The sequence below is a fragment of the Nematolebias whitei genome, chromosome 19, assembly GCF_014905685.2.
Source record: "Nematolebias whitei isolate Nwh7 chromosome 19, NemWhi1, whole genome shotgun sequence".
Taxonomy (NCBI): Eukaryota; Metazoa; Chordata; class Actinopteri; order Cyprinodontiformes; family Rivulidae; genus Nematolebias; species Nematolebias whitei.
In genome coordinates this window covers 8624756-8639279 of record NC_056516.1, presented here as the reverse complement: position 1 = coordinate 8639279, position 14524 = coordinate 8624756, and the positions used below count along the sequence as shown (strand labels likewise).

The following is a 14524-nucleotide window of genomic DNA, read 5'->3' as shown; positions in this document are numbered from 1 at the left end:
CTTGTTGAGCCGAGTCTGCTCCCAGGGCTTGGATGGGGTAGGTCTTTGCAAGCTGTCACCCTTCCGTGAGTGAGGAAGAAGGACTCCTAAAGGCTCCCACATACTTCACTCAGCCGAGGTCCACGCATACCCGACTCAACGAGCATAGACTCAACGAGGACTCGAAGTGGACGTCCGCAAGCCATGTCTGCGCAAAAATAAATTTTTACGACTGCGAACGTGCAATCAGTGTTAGAGCTGTCATTTCTAACCCGAACCCGGCGCTCGGCCCCACCTGACCCAAATTAGGACTGGGCCTTAATAATGTGCTTAATGCGTGGGTCGGGTTGGTGTCGGGCTTTTATTATGTCAGGGATGTGTGCAGCTGACGATCCAATATACGCAAACATGGCTTGCCATACTACACCTGCCGCATGTGGCCATTTGACCGCACGCTGACTGGCCGGTTGAAAGGGGTAAAAAGTTCAGTTGAGCTTCAGATGGACTGCTGCCATTGATCAGCCCAAATGAACGTTCATTCAGCCGCTGCACTCGGCGGACGTGCCCAGCCGACGACTCAAACAGGTGAGATCACAAAATATCCGACATGTCAGAGCAGGGTCCAATGCAGGCAGAAGCAGGGGAAGCATTTAATGTGCTTTGACGGCTCTTCAGCTCTGGTCTTCTGCCCCCTTTACTCAACCGCGAGCTGTGATGATTGTAACTGGTACTTTCTCAGATCCTTTTGCTTCTCCCTGTATCGGTTTTCAGTTTCAGTGTAATGTACCTGATTAAGTGTCCCCACCCCAGCTATTTCAATCTTAAAGAATATTTCACATTCACAGAAGTCACATACCACGATTTTGTTAATCAGAATAATGTCACTGTGACACCTCTGCTGCTATAATTTCTGCTATCGGGCAATGTTCAACCTAATCCAGGCCCTGCTCTGAACATCATTGGTACTCGATGAATTCAGATATAGGTCAGGTTTAGACATGATTTGCTTAAACGTCAGGAGCCTGCTGCCAAAATTGCACACTGTAAAAATGTGGGTTCAGTCAACTAAAACATTTTTTTGTCTCATCTTAATCCTGGCTCTGCAAATCAGTCTCTGAAGCGGACATTGTTTTAATGTGTATAATTTTGATGTGATCGCTTTAGAAAAGATGAAGAAGCTTGAACTCGTTGCTCTGAAACTGGATTTCTCCTGAAGCCAGTCTCTTACAGTAGTAGGGTTTTACAGAAGCTCTGGCGTCTTTTGTTGATGGGTCAAACACAGTTGATAGTTTAAACCTTGATTGGTTGACCTCATCGTCTGATGTACTAAAATCTGTCTGCGATTTTTTAAACTTGACTCAACTAATTAATTTGTCAACCCACCTTAATGCTAAAAACCCAGCAATATAATCTTTACCTGAACTTGCCCTACTTTTAACAAATGTCTCACGACTACAGTAACACGGGTGTGTTTGCAAATGATCTATGTGACTGTTGCAGCATTGCAGCAATAAGAATTACCAAAGATTTAAAGTCTAAATCTAATATTCTAATTTAGAGATTTAAAAACATTTTTGTGCAGTCTTTGCTGCATGATGTGTCTTGTCTTTGAGTGGAGCAGACTTTATTTAATTGATCATGTAATGCTGGCATTGGACTGAATTTCATTGTATAATCAGCACAGTGTGACCTGGAAGGGCGTGATTGGGAGGAACGGCCTCTCTGATCTGAACCCGAGTGGTGTTCTGTTGTTGGACTTCTGTGCTAGTCATAGTTTGTCCATCACGAACACCATGTTCCAACATAAGGGTGTCCATAAGTGCACTTGGCACCAGGATGCCCTAGGTCGTAGATCGATGATTGACTTTGTATCATCTCATCTGATTTGCGGCTGTTTGTTTTGGACACTCGGGTGAAGAGAGGAGCTGAGCTGTCAACTGATCACCACCTGGTAGTGAGTTGGATCAGATGGCAGGGTAAGAGGCCGGACAGACCTGGTAGACCCAAACATGTAGTGAGGGTTTGCTGGGAACACCTGGCAGAAGAACCCGTCAGAGAGATCTTCAACTCACACCTCCAGGAGAGCTTTAACCACATTCCAGCTGAGGCGGGGAACATTAAATCTGAGTGGGCCATGTTCCGCAACTCAGTTGTTGAAATGGCTTCCTTGAACTGTGGTCACAAGATTGTTGGTGCTTGTCGCGGTGGCCATCCTCGAACTCGGTGGTAGACACCCCGGGTTTGGGAGGCTGTCAAGCTGAAGAAGTCCTATCGGACCTTGTTGGCTGGTGGGACTCCGTAGGCAACTGAGGAGTACCGGAGGGCCAAGCAGTCCATAGCCTTGGCTGTTGCTGAGACAAATGCTCGCATGTGGGAGGAGTTTGGTGAGACCTTGGATAGAGACTCTCAGTCGGCTCCAAGGAGATACTGGCAAACTATCAGGCAGCTGAGGAGGGGAAAGCAGCACTTTACTAATGGCCCTTTTCCATTATTAACGGTACAGCATGCGGCATGGTTCCAAGGCTTTTGTACGGTCCCTTTTTCAGTACCCATTTCTCTGGGGTTCCAAGCGTGCTGAACTGGCCATAAAATGTGACATCAGAACACTGTCAGTCACTAATTGGTCAGAAGGTGGAGTCACTGGTTGTTTGAAAAACTTTCACAACAAACCGATCCGCCATTTGCAATAACTCAAACTCGAGCAGCGACTGAACTTATTTTTAAGATTTTAAAAACAATAATGACAACACTGTGGTCTAATGCTGAAGTGTAGGCATTTTTTGTGCTTGGTGGCCGACGACAAAATTCAGAGCGACCTAAATGGAGCTCCACCGGTCCCCCCCGGTCCTTTCCACCGGAGCCTCAGAGCCTCCTCAGGTCGGGCTGGTCGTCATCTCCCCAGCTTCGAGCTCTGCCAGTCACCACTGAAGATCCTCCGTGCTGCCGAACCACAGGAGGGCAGGCCCCGCTTCTGTGGACTCCGAGCTCTGCTGGTCACCGCGAAGGATCGTAGTACAAGCTGCTGACCTGCAGGAGCATATATATATATATGTGTGTGTGTGTGTGTGTGTGTGCGTGTGTGTGTGTGTGTGTGTGTGTGTATAGTTTAATCCGATCATTTTAATAATTTGTATTCTTTTTAATTTACTAGAAACTTCAAAATAAATTCTCACTCTGTACTGAAACGTGTTTCAGGGTCTTACCGCCATCAGTTGGTAAGGCGCGGGGCGTCGATTTTGAATTCTGAACCCGCCAACTAGAATCGTTACTGAAAGCATAATGGAAACACAACTGAGCCGAGTCAAACCGTGCTGTACTGGTATTAAAGGTACTAATGGAAAAGGGGCATAGCACTGTGTTCAGTGAAGGTGGGGTGCTGTTGACCTCAACCAGTGATGTCATCAGTTAGTAGAAGGAATACTTCTTGGACCTTCTCAGTCCCACCAGCACGTCTTCCATGGAGGAAGCAGAGTCAGAGGACTTCGGGTTTGTTCTGTCCATAACTGTGGCCGAGGTCACCAAGGTAGTTAAAAAGCTCTGCAGCGGCAGGGCTCCGGGAGTGGATGAGATTCACCCTGATTTCCTTAAGGCTCTGGATGTTGTGGGGCTGTCTTGGTTAACACACCTTTGCAATATCGCGTGGACATTGGGGGCAGTGCCACTGGATTGGCAGACTGGGTTGGTGGTTCCCCTCTACTAAAAGGGGGACTGGAGGGTGTGCTCCAATTATAGGGGCATCACTCTCCTTAGCCTCCCTGGTAAGGTTTATTCAGGGGTACTGGAGAAGCGAGTCCAATTGGTGGTTGAACCTCAGATCCAGGAGGCACAATGTGGGTTCCGTCCTGGCCGTGGAACACTGGACCAGCTCTTTACCCTCACTAAGGTCCTTAAGGGGTCATGGGAATTTGCTCATCCAGTCCACGTGTCATGTGTTTTGTGGACTCGGAGAAGGCATTCGGCCGTGTTCCTCAGGGTACACTGTGGGGGCGCTCCATGAGTATGGGATTGGGGGCCGTTGTTACAGGCTGTTCGATCCCCATACAAGTGGTGAGAGTGTTTGGGTCACATTGCCGGTAGTAAGTCGGACCTATTCAGGGTGGGAGTTGGACTCCACCAGGGCTGCCCATTGTCACCAATTCTGTTCATAACTTTGATGGACATAATTTCTCGGTGCAGCCAGGGGGCGGAGGGATTCCAGTTCGGTGGCCACAGCATTCCATCTCTGCTCTTTGTAGATGATGTGGTCCTGTTAGCGTCATTGTGCCGTGATCTCCAGCTCTCACTGGAGCGGTTCACAGCCAAGTGTGAAGCAGCTGGGGTGAGAATCAGCACCTCCAACTCTGAGGTCATGGTCCTCAGTTAGAAAAGGGTGGGTTGTTCTCTTCAGGTTGAGGGTGAGATTCTGCCTCAAATGGAGGAGTTCAAGTGTCTCAAGGTTTTTGTTCATGAGTGAGGGAAGAATGGAGCATGAGATTGACAGATGCATTGATGCAGCATCTGCAATATTGCGGACTCTGTACCGGTCCGTTGTGGTGAAGAGAGAGCTGAGCTGTAAGGCAAAGCTTACTGGTCAGTCTACATTCCTACCCTCACCTATGGTCATGAGCTCTGGGTAGTGACTGAAAGAGTGAGATCGTGGATACAGGAGGTTGAAATGAGTTTCCTCTGCAGGGTAGCTGGACTCTCCCTTAGAGATAAGGTGAGAAGTTCAGTTATCAGGAGAGACTCAGAGTAGAACCACTAGTCCTCCACATCGAGAGGAGCCAGTTGAGGTGGTTTGGGCATCTGGTAAGGATTCTCCCTGGGTGCCTCCCTAGGGAGGTGCTTCAGGCCTGTCAGACTGGGAGGAGACCCAGGACACGCTGGAGAGACTGTCTCTCAGTTGGCCTGGAACACCTTGGAGTCCTCCCAGAAGAGCTGGAAGAGGTGGCTGTGGAGAGAGATGTCTGGACCCCCTTGCTCAAGTTGCTGCCCCTGAGACCCCAGTCCAGAACAAACAGAAGATGATGGATGGACATGATTAATTATCGCTGCTCATTCTTACATACTCACGATTTGAGTTCTGATGGACACTTATTCTGTCTTGTTTGCAAAAACTTCAACTTGTTTTAAATGCTGACAAAACCAAGCTCATTATATTTTCTAATAAAAGATAACTACCAGGGAGGATCCCATAAAATTTAACCATACTTGGAAACATATAGAGCTTATTTGGGTTTTCTCATTGATTGTGAGCTCTCTTTAAGCTTACGTTGCTAATTTGGTAGCCGAAGTCAAACTGCAGCTGAGTTTTGTTGTAGAAGTAAATCTTGTTTCTCATTCAGAGTTAAGAAGATCATCGTGTCTGTCTGCTACCTTTATGTCCTTACTCGACTATGGTGATGTGGTGTACATGAATAACCCATCCAGGTGTTTCTAGGCCTTAGACTCTGTCTTGAGGTTTGTCTCTGGTTATGGTCGCCTCACTCATTACTGTGAGCTGTACTCACCTCTGGCCGGTGTCCTCTGAGAACATTCAGGATCATTGTAATTTTCTACAATGATTTAGGAGCCACGTTGCCTTACACTCAACAATGTTGTCCAACAGTTCCTCGTGTCAGAACTGAATGGAGGAGGAGATCATTCAGCTTTGCTGTCCCATCAGTGTGGGACACCCTACAGACTGAATCTGCCAGAGCTCATTCGTTTTGGAGCGTTTTTGTTCTGTTCTAAAGGACAGGTCGGTGAAATGTTTGAGCATTGTGTGAATTTACCCACTGGCTTTGTTTTAAGTCACGGTTAAAGTCACTGTTGTGCTGCTCTTTACCTTCTAAACCAGTTATGTAGGTAAAATTATTTGTTTTGTTCTGAATTGTTTTATGACCGTTGCTACTGACCTGGTCAGGTCAAGATAAGAAATGTTGATCTCAATGTGTATTTTAAAGGTAAATAAAAGTAATAAAGTGCATGTGTGCGTTTCAGTGATGCGGGTGAAGCGACGCTGCGGATCATCGGCGCAGCCTCTGAGGATGATGGTGTTTACACTTGCATTGCTACTAACGAACTTGGCACTGTGACGACGTCTGCTAGCCTCAGAGTTTTGGGTAAGAGTGCAGAAAGATCACAAAGAATGCACTCACGTGTTTGACAACTGTGGAGTTAAGTTGACTCTCGTCTTTTCTAGCTGTGTCCACTGATGGGCGCCGAGTCAGCTGGAAGGATAACTTTGAGTCTCACTACACTGAGGTGGCTGAACTTGGAAGGTAACAGACTCACTGATTTATTTCCATCAGCATACTCTGATCAACCCCCACCTAACAAACACCGCTCTGACCCTTCACAGCATCAACACATTAGGGTTGGTTGTAGTTTGGTTGTAATAGTAATATTTCATCCCAGGTTTTCTAAAAATAATGTCAGAGTACTGAGTGCAGTCATTCTATATGACCAAAGCATCGTCCATGTGGACCTGAGGCCAACAAAGACCCTAACAACCTTCAGGAGGCAGGGACTGTGCACGCAGCAGCTATCAGAAAGAAACAACAGTTAACAGCTTCAAACTCCAGATATTTCAGTTTGTTTTGAGAAAGTTTTCTGAATGAGAAGAGAAAAATGTTCAAAAGACACTGCTTTCACATGCACTTACCAGAACCACCATGCCCTGGAGGACCAACGCTCTGCACAGAAATTCAACAAAAACAAGAACGTAGTAATAAATCCGATAAGGTGGATTGTGTAACCAGGTTTCTGTGTGAAGAACGCACTTCCTATGTGTCTCTGGAGCAGGGCTCCCCAACCGGTTTTGCACCACGGTCCTGTGTTCTGGTTTATAGTGTTTTACATAACAAAACACTATAAACCAGACCATAAATTCAGGTCTCTCTTGTAAATGAGTCTTCAGTGGGATTAACCTTTAAAGATTGACTGAATGATTATCTGTCACCTAAATATAATTGTAGTTTTATATTTTGTAATTTCAAAAAGGCCTGATAAACAATAAATCAATTAATCGCATGATAAATGAAAATTATCAACCACATTTTCATTTATCAGCTTTATCGTTTCTTCGCTTGTCTTTCTACTGAAGACACTGGATGACAAAAAGCTCAACTCTTCACTGACTCCTCCCTTTCTCTTTTCTCTTCTTTTGGGCGGCTGTGGCTGAGTGGTTAGAACAGTCGTCCTCCAATGCGAGAGTTGGGGGTTCAAATCCACCAGCAGTCACATGTCGAAGTGTCCCTGGGCAAGACACTGAACCCCTCATAGCCTCTGATGTGTGTCCCATCGGTGTATGAACGTGATCTAAAGATCTGATTAGTCTCTTTAGAATGATTTGTTCAATTATCTTTGTATAGATCTAGTAGAGTGCTGCATGAATGGGTAAATGAGGACACAAATTGTTGTGTAAAGCGCTTTGATTATCTTGAAATAAGATAGAAAGGCGCTATATAAGTACAGTCCATTTAACATTTAAAATCCATTTTAACCGTCCAAAATCGCGTTTTTGGATCGTTAAAAGCAGCTAAACTGAGAAGCTAAGCTACAAGCTAAGCTAACAGGCCGACCTTGGGAAAAAACCTCTGTCTTGTTGAAGCTCCAAAATTCATGGTTAAAACCCGTGCCTTCGTGTAAAAAGTTGTTTTTCTCTGCAAAAAGAAGCTGAGAACTTGTTTATTGATTGTTATCAAAAGCTTTGCTTGAAAAATGCTATGTTGAAGAGCTCAAACCACACCGAGCGTCCACCATTTTGAGAACCAAAAAAAAACCAGGAACAAGAGCCAGCCCATGTCACATCAAGGGGCCTCCCTCCCATTTTACTTAGAGACACGCTGCTCGCTCCCTCTCTATCCATCCTTTGGTTCAAACAGTCTTATACTGCCATCTGCTGGTCAAAAAATGTACTACACACAAAAATAACCAGCATTTTTTTTTCTTAAATTTGACAATAATTACTAATTATTGTCAAATTTCAAACTATATTATCGTTTGTCACAACAGTTTCTGATACAATTAATCGCCCAGCAACATTTGTTATTGTGACAGGCCTAATGCTGACTATTGTAAATAGAAAACAAAATCAAAATAAAACTTTTTAATCTTTCTGTGCAGCTCTGTAAAAAAACAAAAAAGTATTTGGGGCCCCTTGTTATAGAAGAAACTATTTTAAAACTAAAAGGAGTGCGTCGCTCTTCTGTTCATCAGATCTCGTAGTTGTTTATCTCCACCCACAGTGGTTTTAATGTTATGGCTGAATCATAATGTAGATTTCTTTCCATTTTTCAAAGCTATAAAACTTGCAGGATGTTGAATGAATGTTTAGATCGTCACCGTGGCGTCCTCAGCTATCTGACCGTTTCTTCTCATCAGGGGTCGTTTCTCCGTCGTCAAGCGCTGCGATCACCGCGGCACCAAACGTACGGTCGCCGTTAAACACGTGAACAAGAAGCTGATGAAGAGAGACCGGGTGACCCAGGAGCTCAACCTGCTGCAGAGGCTCCAGCACCCGCACCTCGTGAGCCTGGTCGACACGTTTGAAACCTCCAGCAGCTACGCTCTGGTCCTGGAGATGTAAGTACACCACGCCTGGAGAAATTCAGCTGTCCAACATCTGCGCCGGTCTCCTGACGTTCGCCTCGTGTTTCAGGGCTGAGCAGGGCCGACTGCTTGACTACATCGTTAGCTGGGGGAATCTGACAGAAGAGAAGGTCGCCTGCTACCTGAGGAACGTTTTAGAAGCTTTACATTACTTGCACAACTGCAGAATTGTACATCTGGATGTAAAAGTAAGTAGCTGTGCGCCACATTTGCACTTGTCTCTCTGTATCTTTCTACACAGTAGTCCCTCGCTACTTCACAGTTCGACTTTCGTGGACTCACTCTGTCGCGGTTTTTCAAAATAAGATTGGACATGACACACAATTGGGATTTTTTTATTTAAAATAAATTATTTTAAATTATTTAGCACCTGTGTGCAGCCCAGAGGTGCAAGAGGAAGCTTCTCCGAGAGCGCTGGCAGGTGGAAGAGAGAGCAGAGATCATGACATGCTGTGCTCTTTTAGAGCGTTTAGAGTGTAGAAACTTGTTAGGAACATTGCAAGAGTGTGGGAAGGGTTTAAAATACCTTTGTATATACTGTATATAAATACTAAAACTACTACTTATTACTACAGCAAATACTATAATAAACTACTACTTACTGGTACTTCTACTACTTGTGTACATAATTTCGTTCCATATTATGTACCACATAAGTTGGTAATGACAGTAAAGTTTACTTTGAACTTGTATCCCTACTTCGCGGTTTTTCACTTATGGTGGGGGGGCGTGGTCCCAAACCCCCGTGATAAACGAGGGACTACTGTACGTCTGCATGTATAAGGTATTTCGGGACGTTGTTCATCGTGTTAGCATGCAAGTCACAGAAACAGCTGAATGTTTTTTTTAGCTTTATACCAGGGGTGCCCAATGTGTCGATGGCATGGCATTAAAAATAGAGACGTCATCCATCTGTGAAATGTGTCACTTGACTGACGGACAGGCAGCCAGTCTGAGCCCCATTTACACCACGTGAAACGTTCGGCTGTTCATTTACAGGCAACAGCCTCGTTCTCTCTGAAACTGAAGGTTTCTGAATCCAGGTCTCACAGTGGAGGTTTTCAGGGGAACCCCTTTAGCTAACAACCACATGAGTAGTAGAAGATACTTTCTAAAGCACTCTGCACCAAATAAAGCAAGAATGTGTGGATTGAGAAGATGTGCGTGCTCACTCAGCAGTCATGAGAGTGATACTGAAACGCTTTGAACCGAAGTCCAGCACCTTGAAGAGTGTAACCTTTTATGAGCACGAGCACGCAGCTTGGTGTGAATGTTCTTAGGGTTCATTATTTTACAACTTAGAAAGATGTTTAGTTGTATATTGCATTTTATTTGGCATCAAGTTTGGGCCAAATTTATTGAAACAAACGTTGCTTTTCTTTTACTGTTTTTCAACAAGTGACACGTGTCAGTTTTTGGAGCTTCAAACTGTTCACAGCTAACGATGGCTGGATCAGAGCGTGCGACTTTGAAAGTGTAGAGAGACAAAAACCACTGGTCACACCGTTGGACAAATCTGGTTTTAGAGCGCTCGGATAGTTTCTGATGTGGATCATCACACTCCTCCAGTTCTCTGGAGAACTCAACGAGCAGACCCGTCAGCACCGATGATGACATGGTGCTGACAGTGGTAACACTGAGACTCAGAGTAGTTTCCTCTGAGTCCTGGTGCGCCTGGTCCCTCGGGTCTGTTTGCAGTTTTTCGGTCTCAGACGTTGATCGTGGACTTTGTCTTTGCTCTCCTTGCAGCCTGAGAACCTGCTGGTCTCCCACAGCTCCAGCGGCCAGCCGACAGTCAAAGTCACGGACTTCGGTGACGCCGTGCAGCTGAACAGCGCCCACTACATCCACCCTCTCCTGGGCAGCCCCGAGTTCGCCCCCCCAGAGCTGGTTCTGGGAGATCCCGTGTCGCTGACCTCTGACCTGTGGAGTCTCGGCGTGGTGACCTACGTGCTGCTGAGCGGCGCCTCCCCCTTCCTGGACGAGAGCGCAGAGGAAACCTGCCTGAACATCTGCAAGTTGGACTTCAGCTTCCCCAGGGATTACTTCCAGGGGGTCAGCCAGGCGGCCCGGGACTTCGTGTGCCTGCTCCTCCGCTCCGACCCCAGCAGGAGACCACCGGCTGGGCTCTGCCTCCAGGAACCGTGGCTGCAGGCCGGCCCGGGTGACGGGCGGGTCCGAGCGGAGGGCTGCCTGGACACGGCGCGCCTCATTTCCTTCATCGACAGGAGGAAACACCAGACGGACGCGCGGCCCATCGGAGGCGTCCGGAGCTTCATTCAAAGTCGCCTTCAGTCTCCAGTTTGAGCGAGTCCCCCCACCCCCCGCTGATCTCGTCCTCCTTCCAGTCCGAAGCGATTCAGAGCCCTCTGAACATCCTGCCTCACCAACCTCGTCTGCTGCTGCTTGCTAGTTTTAACTCAAATTTTCTATCAAAACGAACAAAGTAACTTATTTTCCGTGGCGTCCAGCCCGAGTCGAGGAGCGCTCTGAGAACTTGGAGGAGCCGTGACGCCAGCAGAGCGAGCACTTCCTGTTTGTTTATCCCACCTGTCCGTCCTTTTCCACTGAAGCTGCGCTGGAGCTGCAGCACGGACGAGTCTGAGTCCACCTCTGCAAACAGAACAAACAAGGTTTCGTCCAACATTTACCCCCCCCCCCCCAACAGAGCGTGAGCTGCGCAGACACCGACATGTTTAAGCCTTACACTGAACAGACTCCTGCCTCGGTTCCCCTCGTTCTCGAGCTGCTTGTGGACGGCAGGAACACGAGACGTGGAGGCAGACTTCCTGTAAATGCACTCGTCGTACGTTTTCTTTGATTCTCACGTGCAATGTTGCGGCTTTAACATTTTATGCAACGTATTTATGAAGACGTCTGTCGTATGTGGAATAAATCTAGAGGAAAAGCATGTACTTGGTACTGCGAGCACTGCTGGTAGTTTGTGTTTGAGTGTTTATAAAAATAATACAAAGCCACGATCTACAATCAAAATACGCTTTGATCAAAAGTACCTGAACACTTTTTGTACTGTTTGCCTGTGTAGTATTGGTACACCAAAGTTGCTCTAGCTTTATAGTACTTAATAAAAACGTTGGATTGTGTTGTACGAGTTAGGGAACGGGTGAGCTTGTGAAATGATTGTTTACACGAGAAAAAACTTTGTTTGTTTGTCACTGGGCTGCGACCGTCGGGGACTAGTTGGAGACACAAGTGTGAGAAAATACTTTGTGTACTGGAAACACAAGAGACGCCTTCTGACACGATGAAAGTCACTTTTGGATGTTTCCTCCCAGAAACTGTTTGCAGTTTGTCGGCTCGCTGAACGACGAACACTTGAGTCTCCTTTACACAAAGGCTGGAGACGCATGAGGAGAACTCGCTCTTACATGATTCACTGAACGAGTTGAACGCACACGTTTTTAAATAAACACTCTGACTTTGTGTTTATGTACTTGTTGCCAAATTAATTTATCCACAAATTATTTTCCTAAATTAATTTTAAAAAATCATCCTGGAAACAGTTTATTTTATCCTCAAACGAAGAGTTGTAGGAAAGTCTGACAAACTGAACTCGGGTCCTCTGGACGCATAAAAAATAATTTTAAAAAATGGTGAAACGTTTCGTCTTTAATCCAAAGTACTTCCTCAGTCTGAGGAGCTGTATTCAGCTCAGTCTCTTAAATAGCACCTTCTCAGAGTGGATCAACCAGTTTTGCTGCTGACAACCAGAACCAGCTGATCACATGCTCAAGAAGGACCATCAGCCTAACAATGGATCATTAGCACACTGATGGCTGTTTACTGTTCACAGAGGGCTGAGTGATACTAGCAATCACAGCATTGTAAGAGAGGGACAGTTGAACCCGGAGGCCTCCACTCCTGTTTAATGATGGACGGTTTCTTTTCACAAAGATGGCCTCCTTTACTCCTCTCTCAAACCATCGTTCCTCTCTATCCAGGATGTGAACATCTTCATCCCTGAAAGAGTGACCGCTGGCCTGGAGATGAGTGTAGACCGCAGAGTCCTGGCCTGATGATGTTGATCTTCTGTGCTGGTCCATCCTTTTGGCCAGTGGCTGTTTAGTTTCCCCGATGTAAGACTGATCACCCTCCTGACACTGAACAGCATACACAACATTACTCTGTTTGTGCCGGGGGACTGGATCTTTGGGATGAACCAGTCTTTAATGTATTTTGGGGTTTAAAAGCCACTAGGACGTCCTGTCCTCTCAAACCCAGCCAGTTGAAGCAGATGGCGCTGGTCCTGAGTCTGGTTCTGTTGGAGGTTTCTTCCTGTTAAAGGGAGTTTTTTCTTTCCACTGTCGCCTCTGTGCTTGCTCAGGATGGAAGACTGCGACGAAGTGAAGATTCATCTTGTCTGCTGGATTGCTTAGATAGAGAACTTTACCAATTGGTTTTTATGTGAATGTTCCTGTTCAGTGCCGAGACAACTTTGTTGCGATTTAGCACTTTATAAATAAATAGAATAGAAATAAATGTCTGTTTCTCTGAAACTCGCACACATTGACCACTGGTCTGGGTTCCTCCTTTTCACCTGATGTCCTATTTGGGTTTCTTCTCTGCTTTCAGGAAGGCCCAGTTAGGGTCAGGTCATTGGGCTCATGGCCCTCCATCATGTGAGCAGCTAGTTCTGGAAGGTGCTGTTTATAAGACTGAGTTTGTTGCAGCTCCTCAGACTGAAGAATTATTTTGGATGAAAGATGAAATGTTTCAACAATATTTTTATTTTTAATCCATCCAGAGGACCTGACTTCACTTTGTTTGATTTTTCTACCTGATTACTGAGCAGCTTCAGGATATTTGTAGGAAAGCTTTGATAAAAAGATGCAAAGTTCAGTAAAAGGTTTTAAAAACGAGGCCCTCGTCTTCTTTTTATTCACATTAAAAGTGCAAACCATGACACTTTGGATACCTCAGTTTATTATTTTCTCCACTCTTTTGTTGCATTTGTTTGTTAAATTACATGTTTGCAACATAGTTTGTTTTTTATCTTCATTTTGTACAGATCATGTCCCTGTAAAGTCTCATTTTGCCATCAGATTAAACGTAAGGAACACGCCGTGGGCTTCACTTTATTTATTTTTCTGTCGTCATGAGTTCAGCCTCCTGCTGGAAGGTAAAGTTCAGCCCTGATCAAGATCTCACGTCTTTCATTAATAATTATTCTCTTATCCAGAGTAATCTCCCAGTCCCTGCCTGCCTGACCCACAGCATGATTCTGCCGCTGCCGTGTTTGTACCTGGATCTTCAGGAGACACAGCTGACCCGCAGAACTGAGGCCAGTTGAGATTTTCTTAATGTCCACGTGTAAAGTTAAAGTTTTAAGATCTTTATTGTCGTCAGAAAGGACATTTTAACATGTCTATGTGCTCCAGACTTCATGTCAAAGCTGTGATAATTACTAAAAGGCAAAAAAAAATTAAAAGTATTAAATGTTTGGCGAAGACAAAAGATTTGTAATTTAAAAATAAAAAAAATAACTAAAGTAGCTGATTAAATGCACATCAGTCGCCTCAGCTCAGTTTGTTTGTGTTTGCCGACGGTGATTAGCTGTAACACCCGTCCAGGGTGTCCCCCGCCCCTCGCACAGTGATTGCTGGACATGGGCACCAGCGACCCCCGTGACCCAAAATGGAAGAAGCGGGTGAAGATAATGGATGGATGGATTAGCTGTAGCGGCCATCTTGAATCTAGTTGGCTCCACAGGTTGATCAGATCTAGATGAACTTCCTGGATGTGTTGACCAACAGGAAGTCGTTCTTCCACTGAGCATCCGTCATGGCGAGTCGTTAGAAGTGGATACACAAACCAGCCACACATTAGTCAGCAGATAATTATATAATGTGTATATATATAAAATAATTAGTCAGAGCCATGTTTGGTTTATAGCAACTTTCTTTTATTCTAATTTCCAATAAACAGAGAATATATCAGTCCCTTATTTGTA

The 14524-nt window shown here is 45.5% G+C and overlaps 1 protein-coding gene across 1 annotated transcript in view; it reads left to right on the top strand.

The window, feature by feature from the left end:
- trioa (trio Rho guanine nucleotide exchange factor a) overlaps positions 1–11214 on the top strand; it is a 123076-nt gene extending 111862 nt beyond the window's left edge. The window contains exons 57-61 of the mRNA XM_037693755.1: positions 5941–6062; positions 6143–6221; positions 8326–8526; positions 8603–8741; positions 10303–11214. Coding sequence (XP_037549683.1) covers positions 5941–6062; positions 6143–6221; positions 8326–8526; positions 8603–8741; positions 10303–10860 — 1099 coding nt within the window. The 3' untranslated portion in view covers positions 10861–11214. The remainder of the gene's footprint in view (positions 1–5940; positions 6063–6142; positions 6222–8325; positions 8527–8602; positions 8742–10302) is intronic.
- Positions 11215–14524: the final 3310 nt, after the last annotated feature.